This window comes from Natrix helvetica (genome assembly GCF_964273705.1).
Source record: "Natrix helvetica genome assembly, chromosome: 2".
Lineage (NCBI taxonomy): Eukaryota > Metazoa > Chordata > Lepidosauria > Squamata > Natricidae > Natrix > Natrix helvetica.
Genome location: NC_138552.1, coordinates 115,859,034 through 115,881,045, shown reverse-complemented (window position 1 = coordinate 115,881,045; position 22,012 = coordinate 115,859,034). Strand labels below are relative to the sequence as shown.

General features: G+C 42.2%; 1 protein-coding gene across 13 annotated transcripts in view; it reads left to right on the top strand.

Annotated features, from left to right (window-relative positions):
* HDAC4 (histone deacetylase 4) overlaps positions 1-22,012 on the top strand; it is a 318,456-nt gene that overhangs the window by 133,725 nt on the left and 162,719 nt on the right. For 9 of the 13 annotated variants that reach the window (XM_081945679.1, XM_081945681.1, XM_081945672.1 and 6 more), the window contains 3 exons: positions 2,192-2,424; positions 16,097-16,247; positions 18,061-18,181. In XM_081945679.1, coding sequence (XP_081801805.1) covers positions 2,192-2,424; positions 16,097-16,247; positions 18,061-18,181 — 505 coding nt within the window. Of the gene's footprint in view, positions 1-1,665; positions 1,704-2,191; positions 2,457-16,096; positions 16,248-18,060; positions 18,182-22,012 lie in introns of those variants that run through there. The other 4 variants (XM_081945671.1, XM_081945680.1, XM_081945673.1 and 1 more) reach the window with 4 other exon arrangements.

Genomic DNA, 22,012 nt, shown 5'->3' with positions numbered 1-22,012 from the left:
GCCTAATTTAAAATTATACTATGAAGCAGTAGTTTTATCAACAATTAGTGATTGGATTAATCTATCAGGATAGAATACTGAATATTGAGGGATATGATTTGGTATATGGTTGGCACACTTATTTAATATATGATAAGAAGGCGGATAAGATTTTTAAAAGCCATATATTAAGGAATGCCCTATTGCGTGTCTGGAAAAAATACCAATATAGGTTAAATGATAAGATACCTATGTGGGTAGTACCCAGACACACGTTAGAGAATATAAGTATAGAACAAAAACAGGATGTAATTACATATAGAGAACTTCTTAATATAGAGAGAGGTGTACTACAGTTAAAGCCTTTGAACGTATTAAGAGAGGAAAGGGTAATTCAAATCTGGTTCCAGTATGGACAGTTACAAGCTAGATGGAAAAAAGATCAGACAATTGGTATTACGCAAAATGAGGATAGTTTGGTAAAACAAATTAGGGACCAGAGTCAAATGCATATAAAAAGGTTGTATAATATACTGATAGAAAAAGATTCTGAAACAGAGTTAATTAAAGACTGTATGATAAAGTGGGCACAAAATTTCGAAGAGCCAATAATGATGGAAACATGGGAAAAGATTTGGGTAAGAAATGTAAAATTTAAGCAAGCTCAGAATTTGAGAGAGAATTTTTATAAGATGATGTATAGATGGCATTTAGATCCCAAAAAATTATCTTGTATGTATCCGAATTTACAACCTAAATGTTGGAGATGTGATTGTACTGATGCTACGTATTACCATATATGGTGGACTTGCAAAAAAGTCAAAGCATTTTGGATAAAAATATGGTGGGTTATTCAAAATATACTTTAAAAAAAGATAAAGTTCACCCTCCAGTTGTTTTTGTTAGGTATAATTACAGACTGTACAGTTATAGAGACTAATTTGATTTTGAAGTTAACGACGGCAGCAAGATTTTTGGTGGCGCAGTACTGGAAGAGGGAAGAATTGCGTACTATTCAAGAATGGACGCTAAAAGTAGTAAATCTAGCAGAAATGGCCAAAATTACAGCATATTTGAAGGACCATTCGGATGAGAAATATAAGTTGGAATGGAGAAGATGGATTGACTATATTCAAAATAAATATCGGATTAGGAAATTTCAATTAGCTTATGAGTGAAGGCACAAAGAATATTACAATTTACCTAAAATTAGCTTAACAAAAGGAGAATTAAAGCACCAGAGGAGGTAGGATGTCAAAATCAGTTATCTTATGTTAGCGTATGATTGTTAAATGTTTATACCCTGTATTTTGCTCTGGGAGGTTGGGGGGGAGGGTCAGAGGGTGGGAAAGGGAAGGGGTAATATTTGTAAAATTTGTCAAAACCTTTAATAAAAAAAAAAAGACTGGCGCAACGGCAAAAAGTCTCTTTAGCTTTTCAAAAGCTGCTTGGCATTCAACAGTCCAATTCAAGGGTTGACTCGATCTCGCCTCCTCCCCCCTTTTTTTAACAGGTTTGTGATAGGCCGTGCTATCTGTGCGAATGTGGGAATGAATTTCCTATAAAAGTTGTCTACATTCCAAACACCTGCACAGTGTGATATTGGGGGGTGGCAGCAGGGTCTCACGATCTGCAGACAGAGTCTTGGCATTCCATCCCCATCCCTGACATTCCAACCACCTCCCTCGCGATTGTTGTCAAGCTGAGAGCGAAGAAGTAACTAGGTGAAAGAGCAGCTAACTCTTGACAAAAACTTAATATTTGAAAAACAGACTTCAGATAAAAAATTCTGTCAATGTATCTACTGTGCTATGGAAAATGCAGCAGCTTTTTTTATGCTACATTCAAATAGATAAAAAGTTAAATAATTTTATGCTTGTAATATTGACATTCTAAAATGTGATTGATATTAATAAAATTATTTTCAATACTTTAAGCTTTATAAATAATATAATGTTAATAATGTATAACTGCATTACATACATTTTATTGAAGTGAACATGAAAATAAAAGTAAAATAGAATATCAAGATTTATAACAATAAAAGGGGGGGGGGAAAGACAGAAAATAGGCTTTAGTGTGAAATTTATACACTATTATACACTATTAGGTTTTCAAATTCCAGACACCACTATTTAATATGTCATAAGGCAAATATTGTGTAGTTTACTGAATAATAATTGCAGGTGAATGGACTTTTTCTTTTTTGTAGTTGATGTGTCTGCAACAGTACCTTTGCAAGTTTCACCTATGGATTTTCACTTGGATCATCAGTTCTCCATATCAGTGACTGAACCTACATTACGTGAACAGCAGCTCCAACAGGAATTGTTAGCCCTCAAACAAAAACAACAAATCCAGAGACAAATCCTCATAGCAGAATTCCAGAGACAGCATGAACAACTTTCTCGTCAACATGAAGCTCAACTACATGAACACATAAAGGTGTGTGATGCAGCTTGAAGGGCAGATGTTGGGTATGTGTGCAAGCCTGTGGTTCCTATATATTTATTGTATTTTTAAAAATGTGTGTGTGTGTGTGTGTGTTTGCTTCCCTGACTGACTGATGGATTGACTGGAGTATTACTCTTGCTGATGTGCAAGAAATTCAGTTTCCATAGTGTCTCAGTGAGTAAGTGAACAACGATAATAAACAAGGGAGTTTTGTGTGGGAGGAAAGGGGAGATGATCCTCCTCCTCTTTTTCCTCTTTTTTGTTCTAGTTCAGAAAGATGGTATCGGGAAACTTAGAACCAGGGCAAGTAACATGGGAAAAACATTGTGAATTTGGCTAGAATGCTCAGTGAGGATGTTGCAAACCACATGAACAGCAAAGGAAATATGATCAGCAAATGTGTCTTTCTTCTACAAGTGCTAGCGTATTGGAAGAGTAAATTAATGCTATGCTACCATACATGAGGAAAAAATAATTTTCTGAACAGCACAGCTAAAGCTCTTCAAGAGAAGGGAAAAACAGAGGACAGGGAAATTTCCCTTTGGTAGAGACCAACATATGGAAAATGTAGTCCAAAGAAGCATTCAGTACCAGTAGAGTTCAGGAACTGATGCAGGCTCTCTCTTCAGAGGACACAAAATGCTTAAATCCCCATGGATCAAAGAAACTTAAGAGCTGCTTTGAGAAAGAGAAAAGGTGTGCCAAAATGGTGGGTGAGCCCATGTTGAGAGGGAGAGAGATGGCTGTATACAGTGCAGATTAGAAAAAAAACTATTAAAATCAGTTTGCTTCAACTCATATAATTGTAAGGTTGGAAGGGACTAGAAGTCATCTAGTCCAACCCTCTGCACAGAAAAGGAATACTCACAATATTGTGGATAAATGGCCATTTTTTCCTTAAAAACCTTGATTATGGAACATCCACAAATTCAGGAGACAAGCTGTTCTTTAGGTAAAACATGTCCAATTTCTATATCTGTTCTTTATATATGGAATTTAACTTCCAAGCCCCTTATAATCTTTGCTACATTCTTTTCTGTACTCTTTCCAGTTCCTCAGCATTGTTTTAGCATGGGATGACTAGAAACGCCAGGGAGAAAAGTCTTCCATAGGGCAGGGGCTGCCAAAGAAAAGACACACTTCCTAGATCCCATAAGATGGCAACATTTAAAAGAGCAGGCCCACTCTATCCAATCTGGTAGGATGGGCAGATGGCTTTAGAGAGAGTTATTACTGTAAATAACTTGGTCCTGTGCCATTTAGAGATTTAAAGGTATTGTATTTTCAGAGTATAAGATGCTCCAGAGTATAAGACGCATATTAGTTTTTGGGGAGGAAAACAAGAAAAAAAATTCTGCCTCTGCCTACCAGGTATTCATCTGGCTAGTGTCCTTGCAGCAAATAGCAAAGCTTCAGCACATTATTTCAGCTTGATTCAGCACGAGTAGCTGATTGGCAGCTGGATCGGCCTCCTGGAATACTTCCAATCAGATATTCCAGGCTGCAGGGATCACCACAGCCCATCGCCACATCCATGCCTTGCGTTTTTGGCCTCCGTGCCAAAGCACTCCATTTTAGACCCGTTCCAGGCTGCGGGGCTCACCACAGCACATCGCTGCCGATTGTTGCCTCCATACATCACATTTTTGGCCTACGTGTGTTGCATTTTCAGCCTCCTCACACCCCGTTTTTGGCCTCTGTGCATTGCTGCCGCTGCCACTCCCCATTGCCTAGAACCACCTGAAAACATGACACACAGAGACCAAAAATGCAATGAATGGATCACCCTCTTTTAGAGGGGAAAAAATGCATCTTATATTCTGAAAAATGCAGTAATAATTAACACCTTGAATTGTGCCCTTAAACAGCAATATTTAAATCTTACCTTCTCAATAGAGGTGGAGATAGTATCCATGCATCGGTTGACATTGTCCGTCTTCTGATTGGACTGAGTCTGATTAAAGACAGTTAAGACACACACCCTGTTGCTAGCCTTACCCAGCTATTCGACTCAGTCCACGTCAGAGGACAGACGTGTCATCGTTAGCTCCTTTGTATGATTATTATTACCACTGTAAGTTAATAGCTTCTTATATTGTCTCATAATATTGCATTGGATTGAGGAGTGTAGGATTGTTTGGTCTGCCTGTCCAGCGGGCTGGAGTAAAAGGGACTATGCCCTTGCTCACCCTTTGGGGCATCTGGCTGCCCAGGGACAATTGACAGAGCGGGAGAGAGTGGAGCGCTCTTTGTCTGTGCCACTAAATGAGGCACAGATCCTCGTGGTTTTGTCCTGCGGGCTGAAAGTCATGTCTGTTAATTTCCTGAAAGCCGCGGCTGCCTCATTTCACCCAGAGACTTTGACAGCTAGCCAGAAATGCCTGGGCTGAGATGTCGGCTGTCAGCGCAGACTTAAAAGCTTTCAGGCTTTCGGCTTGGCTTATCTGCAGCATGGGGAGGTGGCTGGAGAGTGCGAAATGCGCAGAGAGGTTTCCCTTGGCTGTGTGAGCTTGGATCGTCGCCATGCGGTTCTGGCTGACAGCCCTTTGATCCCTCGTGGTCGGCCTTGCTGGCAGCGATAAGGAAAAGCCTTTAAAGTGCCAGCAAGGGCAAATGAGCCCCGGGGGAGCGAGCAGTTGATTTAAGCCTCTCTGAGCCTTTTATTTACCATTGCCTCAGCCTCTGAGCAGTTTATTCACATCTACCTCAGCCTCCATTGCATCTGTCACTCGAGGGCCATTAAAAAAAATGTGAGACACCATTTTGTTGCTGTTATTCTCCTGTCAAAATGGTGGAGGCAAGTTCTGCATTAGCTGCCAAGGCCCTAGTCAATGCTGAGGGACTTAGCAGTCTGGGGTAGTGCCTTCCAATCAGGAGCTCCTGACTGTGGCAGACCCATCTATCTTCCAAGACCCCATAGAGAGTAAGAGGCCTGAAAAATCATCTGGCCACTCATCCAAAAACAAAAAGTCCTCATCCAAAGATGATAAGGCCTCAAAGTCAACTTCCAAGTCTGGGAAGTGGAAAGACAAGGCAACTGATAAGCAAGGCTCCAAGTCTGCGACTCACAGGCCTTCCTCTTCCTCATCTAAAAGGGATCAGGCATCCCAGGCCAGCACCAGCAGATCCTTTCAGATATCCCTTATCAGGTTGGATCAAGATCCTCGGCCTTTTAGCCCACTGTTCCCGATAAATACCTCAGGCCTGTGGGAGTCAGGCACGGATGGCAGGCTGAGGGTTGCAGTCCTGTTGAGGCTACATTCACCCCTACTGCAGCTGGTCTTCGCCCAGATGTGCAGATGACTCCCTTGGCCTTGCCCAATATACAGGACATAATAGCATCGGCCATCAGCCTGGGCATTGATGCTTCACTACAGCAAGGGTCGGGAGCAGTCCCATCAGTGGCTCCCGTAGCCTCTCTGATTGCAGTTCCAGTCCTAGCGGTGCAGAGGGCCTTGTCTCCAACTCAAGCTCAGTGTAGTCCATCACCTGTCTTGGAGGACGGGGAGATTAAGGAGGCAGAATTCTCTGGAGATGAAGAGGCAGTTCCGGAGAAGCCTTCATTCTCAGGCCTGATCCAGCCAGACCATTTTATGACTCTCCTCACCAAGGCTAAAGATTCTGCCACCTTTGATGTACAGGCGACAACGCCAGTGCCTATTGCAGCTTCCGCATCAACACTCCTTTTTTACTGAACACACTGTAGAGTTGGAGATTGTTCCTGCCCCAAAGTTGTTTCTCGATGTTGTACAAAGACTATGGGCGTCCCCAACATTGGACCCTACGCCATCATCTTTAGATTAAAAATTTTACGTGGCCAATGAACTGGGACAGCTCCTGCAGGTTCCTGCGATCGAGGCTCCAGTAGCGGCCCTGTACACAGTAACCACCATGCCAGGATCGCAGGAGGAGGTCCTCAAGCTGACCTCACAATGCAATGCTGTCATCAAGCTGCGGCTTGGGCATTGCGAGCCTCTACCCCAGTGTAGTTCTTCTCCTGGTTGTGCCTCTTTTGGCTCCAACAGCTCCAGCAGAGAATCCCAGCAGCTGATTCAAGAGCCCATCAGGACCTAAATAAGATCATGGCGGTAGTCCAGCTGATGTGACCCTCAATGCCACCAAATTTACATCCAGGGCCATGGCCTCCTCTGTTGCATCCCATTGCTTACTGTGGCTGCACCAATGTCAGGCGGACATGAGGCATAAGTCGAGTTTCGCATTGGCCCCCAACAAAGCGGGCTCCCTGTTTGGAGAGGCTCTAGAGCCACTTCTTACAGAGAACAAAGATAAAAGAAAAAATTTGCCTTCAGCTTCCCAGAAGGGGGCTCCCCACACAACACCGTATACCAGAAGGCAGGTCTTTCGGGCACATGACTACGATACCTCCTTTCGAGGCCATGATTATGGTTCCCCAGGTTTCAGAGCCCAGGGGGGCTTATCACCAGAGGCAGTGACAACAGGCCTATAGATACCAGAGGGGCAACCTGGCCAAGAAGCCCTATCGAGGGGGGGGGGGGGGCGGAGGTCACGGTTTCCGCAAGTCATAGATCTCACCAGACCTCCATTCCCATCGGGGGGTGTTTGGCATTTTTTGCAAACCGATGGGACGAAATTACCTCCAACGACTGGGTATGGTGTACGGTTAGGTCGGGCTTAACTCTAGAATTCCTCTCCACCCCCCCCCCGAGTTTCTTTATTCATTGCCCGGTATCCCACTACCCGGACAGACAAACCCTAATGAATTCAGCAATACATTTCCTGGACATCAGGGCTGTCCAACTGGTTCCGGCTGACCAATTACATCAGGGTTTTGATTCTATTCTTTTTGTTATTCCCAAGGCCTCAGGGGGTTGGAGAGCAATTCTAGACCTAAAACGGCTCAACCGTCATTTGAAATATTCGCGGTTTAAAATGCACTCTTTGCATTCTATTTTAGAAGGGGTGCAGGAGAGTGACCTCCTCACATCAATTGACGGAGGTTTACCTGCACATCCCTATTCTACATGAACACTGCAAGTTTCTGAGATTCGGTTACAGGGGCGGCACTATCAGTACAAGGCGCTGCCATTCGGCCTTTCCTTCGCTCCCCGGGCTTTCACCAAGGTATTGGCAGCATTGGCAGCACATCTGAGGGCTTTGCCCATGTGTGTCCAATGCTACCTCAATGATATGTTATTACAATCCAGTTCAATATCTGGAGCAAGGCAGGACTTAGAGGTAACAATATGCATCTTGGAGGCCCACTGGTTCTCTATAAATAGAGACAAAAGTCATCTTAAACCCTCCACCCGGATCTTACACCTGAGGGCGTGGATTGATTCTGTTTCTGGGCAGGTTTTCCTGTCACAGGATAGGTAAGTGGGTATTAAGCAACTGGTTGGGGAGGTTTTGAGTCAGCGCAGGGCCCCCCTGGCCACCTTGTCCCACTTGCTGGGGAAATTAGTGTCGGCTATCAACATCATTCCTTGGGCACGCCTACATACTAGGGACCTACAGTGGTTTCTCTTACCCTTTCAGAAAGCTCACAGGAGTACATCACTGTTGAAGGTCACTGTTCCCACGGAGGTCCTCCACTCTCTCCGTTGGTGGAGGTTGACAGCCATCACCAGGGGCTACCACTTCAGGGTCGTTCACAGGGTGACAGTCACCACGGACGCCAGCCTGTATGGCTAGGGGCTCATCTGCAGGTGCAAATGGCCCAGGGACAATGGGACCAGGTGGGCAGGACTCACAACATAAACTGGTTGGAACTCACAGCCATCCACCTGGCCCTCCAGAGTTTTCTCGGAACTGTTGCTGGCCAACACATGTTAGCCTTGATGGACAACGTGGCCACCAAAGCCCACGTGAACCGTCAGGTGGCACAAGGTCCAGAATCTCATGAAGGAAGCCAAAGAACTGGACCTCTGGGTGGAGAGGCTCTTGGCTTCTTTGACAGCAGAACACATCTCGGAGGTGGTGAATGTTCGGGCCGACTGGCTCAGCCGAGCCAAGGTGGACCATGCGGAGTGGCGCCTCCATCCTCACCTATTCCAACAGATCTCAGATCGGTTCGGCTCACCAGTTGTGGACCTGTTCGCCACCCCACACAACACACAGCTCCCCTGCTTTTACGCGAGGTTTCGGATGCAAGGAGCAGAGGCGACAGATGCTCTCAGGCGTCATTGGCCCCCTGGACTTCTTTATGAGTTTCCCCAGCTGCCCCTGATTACTCGGGTGTTGCGCAAGGTGATCACCGAAAAAGCAGAGGTGATCCTGGTGGCCCCGCATTGGCCGTGTTGGCCTTGGTTCATCGACCCACAGACCTTGTTGGTGGCCAGACCCTGGAGGATCCCTCAGGCCAAGGGTGCCCTCAGCCAGGGGTCGCTGGAGCATCCAGACCCTCAGTGGCTCCAGCTGACCACCTGGCATTTGAGCGGGACACTCTGAGGGAGGACAGTTTTTCCTCCAGGGTCATAGGCATGATCCAGGCCTCCAGGAGGCCTTCCACGGTCCGCATATATGGTGCTACATGGTGTAATTTCTGCAAATGGCGTGACACCAAGACTATCCATCCTACAATGGCTTCTGTGCCCCAGGTATTGGAATTTCTCCAAGATGGACTGGAGAAAAGGTTATCACCCAATACACTGAGATGGCAGGTAACTGCTCTGGCCACGATTCTGACTTGGGGGGGGCTTTTATCCCACCACCAGACCGTGAGGAGGTTCCTGAAGGGGACAGTCAACTTGATACCACCAGTGGTTCACCGCTACCCCACATGAAATTTGTCTAAAGTTTTATCAGCTCTAATAGGGGCGCCCTTTGAACCCTTACGCTCTGTAGAACTACAGTTCCTTATGTGGAATGTGGCATTCCTGGTGGCCATCACCTCTACCAGGAGGATCTTGGAACTGCAGGCTCTTTCAGTGAAGGAGGATCTTTGTACTTTCCACACCGACAGGGTGGTACTCTGGGTAGAACCTTCCTTTATACCAAAGGTTTCCTCCTGGTTCCACAGGGAGCAGGAGGTCGTTTTGCCCAACTTCTGCCCTTCGCCTAATCATCCCTTGGAGAGACGGTGGCACAAGCTGGATTTGCGACGTGCCCTTAAGGTCTATATCAGTCGCACTTCTGACTTTAGGAGGTCGGAAACGCTGTTTGTGTCATTTTAGCCAGTGACCCTAGGTCAGAAGGTGTCTGCCTCGACCATCGGCAGGTGGCTTCGCAGCTGCATAGCTAGGGCATATAGTTGACAGCATGAGCTGGTGCCAAGAGGCATAACTGCGCACTCCACCAGAAGTGCGGCTACTACAGCAACCTGGGTTACACAAGCTTCGCTGGATGAGATCTACACGGCGTACACCTGGGCTTCACCTTCCCTGTTCATTATGAACTATAAAATAGATAAATTTGCATCTGCAGAGGCGGCCTTTGGCCGTAGGTCATATAAGCGGTCCATTCGGCCGCACCTGTTTCTGATCAGGACAATAGTGCTTGGGTATGTCCCATGCATGGATGCTAACTCCACCTCTATTGAGAAAGGGCGTTGGTACTTACTTGATATGCCTCTTCTAATAGGATAGAGATAGCATCCATCCCCTCCCTGCTCTCCGACTGATCTGATTTATGACCTATTCTGATATTCCCTTGATATCTTGGATTTCTGTATCTCAAAGAGAGTTATGATTCAAGTTGTTCATGGTAGAAGTATTCTTTGTTAAGACTTAATTGATGATGAGTTATTGTTTACTAAAGTTATGGTTCAATAACATGCTGAGTCTGTCTAAGCTTTTTCTTTGCCAAATAGCTGGGTAAGGCTAGCAACAGGGGGCGTGTCTTAACTATCTTTAATCAGACTCAGTCCAATCAGAAGGCAGACAATGTTAGCCCATGCATGGATGCTATCTCCAATCTATTAGAAGAGGCATATCAGGTACGTACCAACACTGTTTTTATGGCACGATTAAAGCTTTTAAAGTGAATGTAATTTGATAGCTTATTATATATTTTGTGTAGAATTCATATACATATATCTGCAAAAGTTTTCAAAATTTTAATACTGTCAGTATCATTATCAGCCTGCTGCCTTGTTGGGTTCCTGCCATCAAAGGGGAAGGGAGGGGGGAGGAATTTGGGGCAATCCACACTTGTATATCCAATGGTGGGAAATGAGGAAGAGGGAAGTAACAAGGGAAGAAGACAGTTCATCAAACCAGCTTGTATCAGGATCTTCAAGGCTGTTTCCCCTGAGAATGGAATGTTACCAGTTTCATACCTCAGAGTTTTTCAAAATGTCATACCGGCATCACATTGGCTGGTGGGAGGACTGCTCATGGGGGAGGGATTGGGAGTTGGAAAGAATAGCTTTGTATTTTGCACGGGAACACCAGGTTCTGCCTGACTTTGCGGTAACCAATTTCATTCAGTAAAAGTTCCTTTGCTTCAACTAAATGGAGTCACAGGTTTTACTTTCCTGAGAAAACAAACTGGGGCAGGTCTGACAAATACAGTGTCTCACATTTTTGTGGGAATCTTTTATTTCAAAAATACCTTTCAAAAAGACTAATTTGTCAATTAAAGAACTTGAACTTTATGATTTTATCATTATGGTTCATCTCACAGTTACCCACATATTCAGATTGGATTTGGCATTTTTATCCACTTGTTTAATCCTTCCCAAGGATCTGGGATAGAAAGATATTGATGGTTTATGGTACTAGAGATATCATCACAGGATTTGAGCTTCCTTTTGCAGTTAACTGATGGTAAATTTGTCATTGTTAATGATGTTCAAGTGGTGATCCAGTTGCTTTGGGATTGCACCTATTATTATTAATACTACCTCTGCTTTCTTTTGCCACAGTAGTTCTATTTCTATTTGCAGGTCTTTGCATGTTGTTGTCTTCTCCACAAAATACAAACAACTGCAAATAGAAATTTCATCAGAAATTTCATTTCAACTAAACACATTTAGTTCTGTAGTTTGCTGTTGCCTCCTTTATTTTGGTGGCAGGCTTCCAGGATTCTCTGACTTTTCTATTATTTACATGGCTGATAAATTCATACAAGTTATCCTCAAGAAATGACAGGCCATTTAATGACTGTTCAAAACAATGATCAACACCCAAAACTACATACAAACTTGTTTCAAAATTATGACAGATGAAATGTTCCTGTGGTCATTCGCAGATGCTGTGCCCTCCCCTGCCTGTCTTCCCTCCCATCCCCTGTAGTGCTTAGGCCTGTTCCCCATGCCTCCTAGAAGCAGCTGCCATTTTCAGCACCCCTAAAATAGCAACTACTTACCAAGCTTTCTGTACCGATGCTAAATTGGTCCTTAAGACAACTTCAGGATGAGCTTCCCAAAACCTTTCCCTTGCTTAATCTTCTTCCTCCTCCCCCAAGCCACATTTCTTCAATAAAAAATCAAAAAGCTGGGAGGGACAGATTTGTAAAACTCCCCCACCCTTCCCAATTAAGTGCTAAAATTAAACTCCCCTTCTCCCCTCCAACCAATATCCCTTTTTAAAAACCTTACCTGACTGATTGACTGTCTATAGTGGGCAGTCTACAGTTTAGCCTTTAAATCCTAGCTTTAAATAACCTATCCTTAATAATTTTACAATTTTTGGTTTGCTTTTTTGTTTACTTCAGGGGAAAAAAACTGCAGAAAGATTTTCTTTGAGGGAACATCCCACAAACTTTACATCATATTGCAATGGAATGATCTCCTTAGAAGATTCTCTGGATCCCTGCAAGAACTACATTATCTTGTGGGCACCATTGTCCAATAGTTAAATGATACAGATATTGGGCCATAGGCTTAGCTATTCTAGTAACTGCTCATACGTAATTTAATTTTATTCATCATTCATATTGGGTGTTTTTAAAATAATTAACAGAATAACAGAGTTGGTAGGGACCTTGGAGGTCTTCATATCCTCCTCTGATATACCATTTCAGACAAATGGTTGCCCAATCTCTTCTTAAAAATCTCTAGTGTTGGAACACCCACAACTTCTGGATTCATGTCCTTAATTGTTCTGTCAGAAAATTTCTCCTTAGTGTTAAGTTGATTTTCTCCTTGATTAGTTTTCATTCATTACTTATAAGGTGACCAACTTTTTTACAATGAAAAGGAGGACAAATAGATTGGAAAAAAATATCGTAAATAAAAAAAATATTTTATTCATTGCAACAATAATACACTAAAATATGATATATGCATAATAAAAACATTTGTAACATTTTATATTGTAATTATGCTTACATGCCTGTTAATTATTATTTAAATGAGTACTTTTCCATTGAATTGCCCCCAACTGCAATACAAAATTCTCCTCTGCAAATATTGCAGAAAACAATGGCATCTTTCTTTGATATGAGGAATGGAAATTCCTTTTTCAATTGATCGTTGAAATGGCGTTTCCTCTTTTTTTATTTTTCCATCCCTAAATGAAATTTAAAATTAAAAATAAAATATAAAGCTACATGAACGATGCAGGCACATTATGAATAAATAAAATTAATTATTACAACTGAAACTTTAATAACACAAGCGAATAAACTTCACTAAAATTTAAATTTAAATTATGTTACACTTCTGTTGACAACAGGGTTGTATAAACTTGTAAATAAAATTATACATATTTGGAAATTATTAAATAGATAATGAATTAATAAAACGTGAATTGTACTTACCTCTGTATAATTGAATATTCACTGAGAAAGAAATAATTACCATGAGTCATTCAATTGTTGACGTGCCGTGAGTCTACTGCGTGCATATGTGCCATGTTGTGTTTCGGTAAGAAGTAAACAAAGCCACTTGCGCGCGGCACTCTCTCTCAAGGTCTCCCGTGCGGAGTGCATGTGTCTCATAATCGCATCTTATACTGCACTATACCGAGCCTTGACGAATTGTCATGTCAAATACAAATACGTCACATAACGTGCAACAGATTAGTCTTCAAATATCGAAAAGGAGGACATGTAGGACACTTTTCGAGGGAGGACAGAACTTACAAAAGAAGTAATACACCTTATTACTTCTTATCCTACTTTCAGGTGGTTTGGGGGGAGGGATCTAAGACAACTTACCATGGACCACTTGCTGTTGGACAACTCATCTGGGGAGAATTCAGTGCTGTTTCATTCAGTTACTTTTATTATTGGTAGCCATGTTTCATTGAAATTGTAACTCTTGTATTTCTAGATTCTTTGTTTTATTATTATTGACTGTGGTTCCATTTAAATTAATTTAACTTTTGTATTTGTTTAATTGTCCTGCGGTAAGTCCCACAGTGTGTTGGCTGTGACCAATTGTCTCATGGCCAGTTGGCCATGGCAAATTGTCTCATTCTGCTTTAGAGAATAGGATGCCCTTCTATGTGCAGCCCATTAGATATTAGAAAACTACTATCATGTCACTTCTGGTCCTTCTTTTAATTAAACTAAATATACCCAATTTCTCCAGCCATTTTTCATATGTTTTAGCTTCCAGTTCCCCAATTGTCTTTGTTGCTCTTCTCTATAGTCTTTCTAGAGACTCAACATCTTTTTTTTATATTGTGGTGACCAAAACTGATATAATATTCCAAGTGTGGTCTTATGGAGGCATTATAAAGTGGTACTAGCTCTTCATGTGATCTTGATTCTACTCTTAATACAGCCTAGGACTATGTTGGCTTTTGTGACAGCTCATCTAAATCATTAATGAAGATATTGAACAGAACATAGCCTAACATACGGCCTTGGGATACTCTGCATGCTTCCATCCATATAATGCTATTCCATTAAGGATTATATATTGAATGTGGTTGGTCAGCCAGTTACGAATATACAATTTTTAAAAACACTGCTTACTCTGTCTTAACAAAAGTGACATTAACACGGTATCCTTAAATATACAGTAATATCTCCCTTCCAGATAGTTACCTATAAATAAGTTGACACTTGAGGATGAAGGTTTGTTCCCCAAGCTTGTGGATTGGTTTCTGAACATTTCATTACCAGGCTAGGTAACATCTTCAGCAGAGTTTAGGAGATATCAGTGTTCTTGTGTTAAAAGGGCTTCAGGTATGGGTGTGTCAATTAAGGTAATGGGTCAGCTGTGAGTCACCGGTGAATCTTGTGATAGGGCTTGTGATAAAGAGATTCCATCTATTATCCCTTGTCTGACCTTCAAGTGCCTTGGAAAATAACTTGAACGCTTCCTCTCTGTACGCCTCAGATATTGGAACGCTGCTATCATGTCTCCACTGGTCCTTCTGTTTACTAGGTTAGCCATGCCCACTTCCTGTAACCATTCTTCATATGTTTTAGTCTCCAGTCCCCTAATCATCTTGGTCTTCTCTGCACTTTTTTAGAGTTTCAACATCTTTTTTATAGTGTGGTGACCAAAACTGGATGCAGTATTCTAGATGTGGTCTTACTAAGGCTTTATAGAATAGTACCTCACTTGATCTTGATTGTATCCCTCTGTTAGTGCAACTCAGGTGTCAGGGTTCCACCTGACATTAGGATTTCTTTGGCTTTTTTGGCTGCCGCTGCACACTGCTGGCTCATATTTAGCTGGTTGTCCATTAAGACTCCAAGATCCCTCTCACAGTTACTGCTATTATTAAGCCTGGTTTCACCCAGTCTATATGTGTCCTTTTGGTTTTTCTTGTCTAAGTGTAAGACTTTACTTTTCTGTACATTGAATTTCATTTTGTTAGATAGGGCCCAGTGTTCAAGTTTGTCAAGAGCCATCTGGATCTTGAGCCTATCATCTAGGGTGTTAGCTATTCCAGCCAGCTTAGTATCATCTAAGTTGTTTATGAAGATATTGAAGAGTACTGGGCCTAAGTTGGAACCTTGTGGTACCCTACTGCTTACTTTCCTCCATGTAGATGTAGACCCATTAAGGACTACTCATTGAATACGGTTTGTCAGCTAGTTACAAATCCATCTGGTGGTGATGCTATCTATCCCAGGAGTGTCAAACTTGATTTCATTGCGGGCAGCATCAGGGTTGTGTTTGACTTCAGAGAGCTGGGTTGAGGTGAAGGTCATGGTAGGTGTGGCCGAGGTAGATGTGGCCATGGTGGCCATTTGACACAGGCTCAAGATACATTTTTCCCCTTCTCTTCAGTTCACCTCCCAATGATCCTGACCTGATATAATCTTCTTATCACAAGACCCATCACAAGTATCACTGATGACTCACAGGTGACCCATCACAAAACTCTCACTTGATGCAGTCACACTTGAAGCCCTTAAAAACAGAAGAACACTGACACTGACATTCCCTAAACTCTGCTGAAGATGTTACCTAGCCTGGTAACAAACATTCGGAAATCAACCCACAAGCTCGAAGAATGAACCTTCACCCTCATCCTACACCTGAGCTACAGATTCCTGTTTTGTAGAAGTTATGGATTTTTAAAATTATGGTGGTTTTTTAAAAAGCAATTTATGATACAGAATTATGTTGCAAAAATACTGTTTAGTATGCTTGCTAGAGTCTATGGTGTAATATTATCTTTTCATTTTCTCTATTGGTTTCTTATTTAAAATGTAATTTTGTCCTTGATTTAAAATGCTTTATTTTGATAGGTAGCAAGATGACATTTTAAGGACTTGTGTGGTTAAGGGTTGTGTGCATTTTTACCTTTTCTCTATTTTCTTGGCGTAACAGCAACAACAGGAGATTTTAGCAATGAAACATCAGCAGGAGCTATTGGAACACCAGAGAAAATTAGAACAGCATCGGCAGGAGCAAGAGTTGGAGAAACAACACAGGGAACAGAAACTCCAGCAGCTTAAAAACAAAGAGAAAGGAAAAGAAAGTAAGTAAAAGCATGCTAGGTATTATGTTTATGTAATAGATATATTTCTCTGCTGCAAAAATATAAAAAAAGAACTTGTACTTCATTGACTGCTCCTGCCCCTTTAACCTGAATAAACTGGGAGTCTAATTTATTGATAGCATTGAAAGGTATACAATGAGAATTGCAATCCCAATGTAGCCAAAGGATATTCACCACCTGCCTAAGCAGAGGGTTGGATTAGAAGACCTCCAAGGTCCCTTCCAACTGTTATTCTATTTCTATTTCTCTTGAGATGAACTTCAAAGGTTTTCTGCTGTGAATGGAGATTTTGCTGGTTTTTTGGTTGCGACAAATGAAACAAAAAATTATATTTGCAATTTAGATATTTGTAATCTTCCTCTTAAGATTTCAGATTTTATATTCTATGTTTTGTATTTTACTCCATTCCTTTTTGTTAAAATATGATGTGAATGTGCCATACAATAAATAATAAACCATAGTGAAAACATTGCGAGGATTATGATACTATTATTGGCAGTGGTGAGATTCAAATAATTTAACAACTTTTCTCTGCCCTAATTACCAGGTGGGTGGGCTTGGCTAGGGGCGTGATAGCACTCAGACTCCTGTAGCACTTTGCCAGCCAAAACAGGGTGTGGGGGTTAATTACAAAATGTGGGCTTTGCATTTTGACATCCAGATCCAGCGAGCAAGAGGTGTGAACTGTACAGAAAATACACTTTTGTTTGGTTATGAAGAAATATCCCCAAAGTCAGATGTACACTAAATGTAGACTGACTTTTAGCAAAGAGAAAGTTTTGAAGCTCCAGGTAAAGAGGATTCATTTTAGGATGAGTGTTGTAGCCCAGCAGGATCCGTTTGAGCTGCTGATGGACTCAGATAGCGAGGGATCATTTCATTCGGCCCTGGATGATGTGGAAGACCCTGTGCATGTTGCAGATTCAGAGCTGGGTCCAGAAGGGGCTTGGTTGGCCACCAGGAGGCGCCTGAGGCATGGAGCAGTGGGGAGGATCAAAGGCAGTCAGTCTCTGATGCTAGAGTAAGAAGGGCTGAGAAACGAAAGCAGCAGCTTCGTAGGCAGGCTCACAGACGATAATTAGCACAGGTGGTTGTAGATTGGCCCCTCCCAAGAGAGCTTATAGGTGAGGCCTAGGGTGGGGACATTTGCAGGAAACAACCGTTCGAAATTAGCAGTGAAGAAAGTCGATGTCTTAGAGTGTGTTTGAATATCTGGTTTGTTTTGTTGTATTTTGAATTATCTGGGCCTTCGGCCAAAAGGTTTGTTATTTTGCAATTAAACAGTGGCAAATAGCCAAGCCTGTGTTTTGGCTTGTTCACAGGCGTGGAGAGGGGGGTCAGAACAGATGAGTAACCACAGTTTGCATGTTGGAGGTTCCTAAAGGAATGGTGGGAAACTCTGTATTTTAAAGAACATTTGAGGGAGGGCCCTTCTCTGCCTGAACTATTGTAAGACAGATTTTTTTCTGTACATAAGTTGATGTGACAAAAAATCGATATGTGGAAATCCTCTATTTTATGAATACTTACTTAAAAGCCAAATAAATGAAATAGTACTTAACTGATCTTCTGTTTATAGAAGAAGATAAATGTAATTATTTTTCAAGTACTAGCTCTAATTCTGTACCCATTTCACATTGTAAAAATATTATTGACAGTTTATAATATTGGAAAGGTTAAAATTTTTAGATAACTCTGATACAATTTTATATGGTTAGGGTTAGGATTAGTATGTATTTATGTAGTTATATTTATGTAGTTATATCTATTTTCTTTTGGTTTGGTATTTTAGGTGCAGTGGCAAGTACAGAAGTAAAAATGAAATTGCAAGAGTTTGTTTTAAATAAAAAAAAGGCTTCAGCTCAGCGAAATCTCAACCACTGCATTTCCAATGATCCTCGTTTCTGGTATGGGTAAGCATTCTTACCACTATCCTACCTTGTAAATGAATTGTAGATGACAAATGAGGGTTCTACTTTATGAGGACTGCAATTTTAAAAGACAATTGAACTCACAGGTAACATGTACAGTTTAAATATATACCCTTAGCTTTTTGAGGAGAGGGGATGATAATATGATACTGACTTGATGAAACTACTGTGTTTCCCTGAAAATAAGACTCACACTGAAAACAAGCTCTAGCCTGATTTTTTGAGGTGGGCCCAATATAAGACCTACTCTGAAAATAGGCTGGGGGATAGGCGTGGCAAGCGCAAGAGGCAGTGAGCATGTGGGAGCCAACGGTGTCCATCAACAGCCATAGCCCACTGGCCCCTTGGTACAGGGCAAATACTGTTAAGTCCGAGCGTGGAGGCAGAGGTGGGGAGAAGACAGATGATCTGGACATGCGTTACTGCCTGTCTCAAAGGAGGCTTGCAGGAGGCTTGCCCAGTGGCACTGGGAGCAGGCAGAGGCATGGGGGATGGGGGAGGCAGGTGATCCTGAAGCCCTGCACATGTGCCTGCTCAGCGCAGCTGCAGGCAAACTGAGAGATGGTGGGAAGGAGTGGGCAGCACGTTGGGATTGCCTCTGCTTCTGCCTGGCTCTACAGCTCACTTTTCACCCAGAGGGAAAAGAAGCTTTGTCGGTTTTCAAAGGGGATGCTTTGAAACGTCCCCTTTGCAAGCATATAAGGCTTTGAATCTCCATCATTTTTCTGTCTGAGCTAAAAGTTTGTTGACCTATGGGTTGCTTGGGAATGGAGTTTCATTTCCAAGCACCACATAGGTGACGAAACACTTTTCGCCCAGAAAGAGAAATGACAAAGATTCAAAGCTTCGGGTGCTTGCAAAGGGGACATTTCAAAGCATCCCCTTTGCAAGCAGACAAAACTTCATTTCCCTCTGGGCGAAAAGTGTTTGGGCAGCTACCACTGACCACGCCCTATCTGTCCTACTGTCTGCTTGCACACGGCCTCAATCAGGGCCAAGCTCACGGCACGCTCCAGTCTCCACCCACGCTGCCAGGAGGGCAAAGAGCTCCCAAGAGGCATTGCGGTCAAAAAGTGTTCCAGCAGTAGCACTAAAAAAAAATAAGACCTCCCTGAAAATAAGCCCAAGTGCTTATTTTCAAGCCCAAAAGAAAATAAGACCGGTCTTATTTTTGGGAAACACAGTAGATAATGAATGGCCAAAGATGGAAAATTATTATTATAAAAGATAGGAATATTTTAATATGAGAATTCCTAAATAAAAGAAATTGTCACAACATTTTTAATTATGCAATACTACACAACAAAAAAGCAATGTTTAAACAGCCACACAGATATAGTTAACTTTAGATCAGTCACTTTTTCTCAGCCCTAGGAAAAGGACAGTGGAAGCTTCTGAAAATGTTGCCAAAAAAAACCTTCCTTGGATCTACCAAAGAATCTCAAAGAGTCAAGACTGATTGAAAGTAACAGCAGCAAGAATGGCAACAAAATAAGAAGGGTTTATTATCTAATGGTACTTTGCAACTTTTATGTGCTATCGCACAAAATTTTACAATACTATATAGATCTTACAGAAGAATTGCTGTCACAAAGGAAGAAAAACAAATACCATTTACTTGAGCAGCCTGTAGGCACAATTGAGAAAATAAAAGCAGTGCAAGTATCTGTGTAGGTGTCACTTCAGCACAGCTCAGTTGTCTCAACTTCTTCATCACCATAGAGGCATCAGCATTCTAAGAGAGGAAGTTATTTTAACAGTAAGAAGGAAAGCACTACAGTGAGCCCAAAGTAAAGACTCTTCTGTGAGCAAAGTGATACTTTTGTAGCACATTTGACAATCAATTTGTACTTTCTGCTTTTTGATAAGGAAAGATTGGAGAATCTTTTAAGTTATTATTTTACATTATGCTCTGCTATTCCCAGAAGTACTCAGTATTTAGAGTACTTTTTACTTAGTTCAGGAGGAGTTCAGTTACCTCTAAAGTCTTCTCTGATTTTAGATGAGAGGTCATGTCCATAATCTGTCTTTCATGGATGACCATTGAGAGAGGACTTTTATATTACAATAGACAAGTTAGTTAGACATATCTCCATTAAACCCTAAAATGTCATTCCTTGTGTTCTGGGGATAGCACTCTCCTACTGAGATGCAGAATTTTTAAAATTATTCTTTACTTCCTGAATAAGTGGATTCCAGCTTTTTCCTGTTTATGCTGCCTGTTTTGGTTTAAGAGCTCTTGAACTGTTATCGGCACTATTGGCATTATATCCAGTAATTAGCTTTCAGACTAGGATCTTGACTATCAGAATTGTTCCTTATTAAATAGTGCCTTCAGTAAAAAGTACATCCAAGGGAGTTTTCAGCTATCAGTGAAAAATATGCTGGAAAATAAATTACTTATCAAACTGACCAGATCTCTGCATGAGATCTCTTGACATCATTCTTGACTTTATGTCTTCTTGTTTTAGCACAGTATCTTATACATACATTTTCCCAGAGCATTTGACTTTGTTCTGTGGTTGTTGATATACTGAATCTCAGTTCCATTATTGTCTTATACTTAGCTATTTTCATTTTTACACTCATTCCTCTTAACTAGCTATGGCTTCTTAGTTTTCTACTACTATTTGCACATTATATTTCCCCCCATTTTCACATCTTCAATTAACATACGCAGCTTCAAGTTCCTACTCAATGTTTTTCACTATTTACATGATTTATTTAATCATTAATTTCACTCTCCTTGTTAAACATAACCATTTCTCTCTCTGATACATTAATTTTCAATTCAATAGTCTGCTGTATTATGCAACCTAATGTTTGCTGCATATAGTTTGGATTCTCATCTAAAAATGCATCACTACAAGCATTCTTAACGGGTGGGTTTCATTTTTTTTACTAATGGTTCAGTGGGTATGGCTAGGGGGGCATGTGACTGAGTCGGCGTGGCCAACTTGAAGTCACTCACGCACATGCCCATTCAGTCACATGCCCCACCCATTTAGCCACATCCACCGAACTGCAAAAATTTCTGTTTTGCTAGCTGGGAGGCTGGCAAAGAAGCCTCTCTTTCCCTGCCGCTGCCGAACAGTCCGTGCCCTTCCCCTACGGATTGATGCCACAGGAGGGATGGAGAAAAGCCGGTCTTGGGAAGGACTTTCCCCCCCCCTTCAGAGAGCCCATGTGGGGAGAGAAGAGATGGCCTGGTTTGAACACGGGCGGGCGATTTGTGGCCAGCGACTCCTTCGCTACTTGAGGCTGGTGGAGAAGGAAAGGCGCACGATAAAGCAGCCTCCGCTGCCAAGGGCGAAGGGGAGCACCTTCGCCCTCAGCTATTGCATGCCTCCAAGAGATTTTCTAGCCCGGGATCCCGAGAGAAGCTCATCTGTCTAAAATTGCCAATCCTTCTGCCGGCCCAAAAGGAAGCTTCTGCTACCCCCTTTACAGGCCGGGAGCATCGGGGAGGGAGGCTGTTTTTTTGCAAGGTCACCAGAGAAAAGAAGGAGAAAGCACTCTTTGCCCCGCGTGGCCTCGCCTTACTCAGGCTGCTGCCTGGTTAGTTGCAGTGCTTTGCAACCAGAGAGAGAATACAGCCATGGCGGCATCCTAAGCGTTCCAGATCCACTGCTATCGAGGGAAAAGCCGATGAAACATTGTGGCCCTCTGCAGCCACAGCAATGGGTACTGTTGCTTGCTTCTGGTGCCATTTAGGCAGGCAGTGGTGCCAGCCACTCTTGGGTACCGCAAGTTCAGAAACTCTCAAAAGCAGCCTTCAGGAAGTCGATGGCCTACTCGAATATGACATTGTAC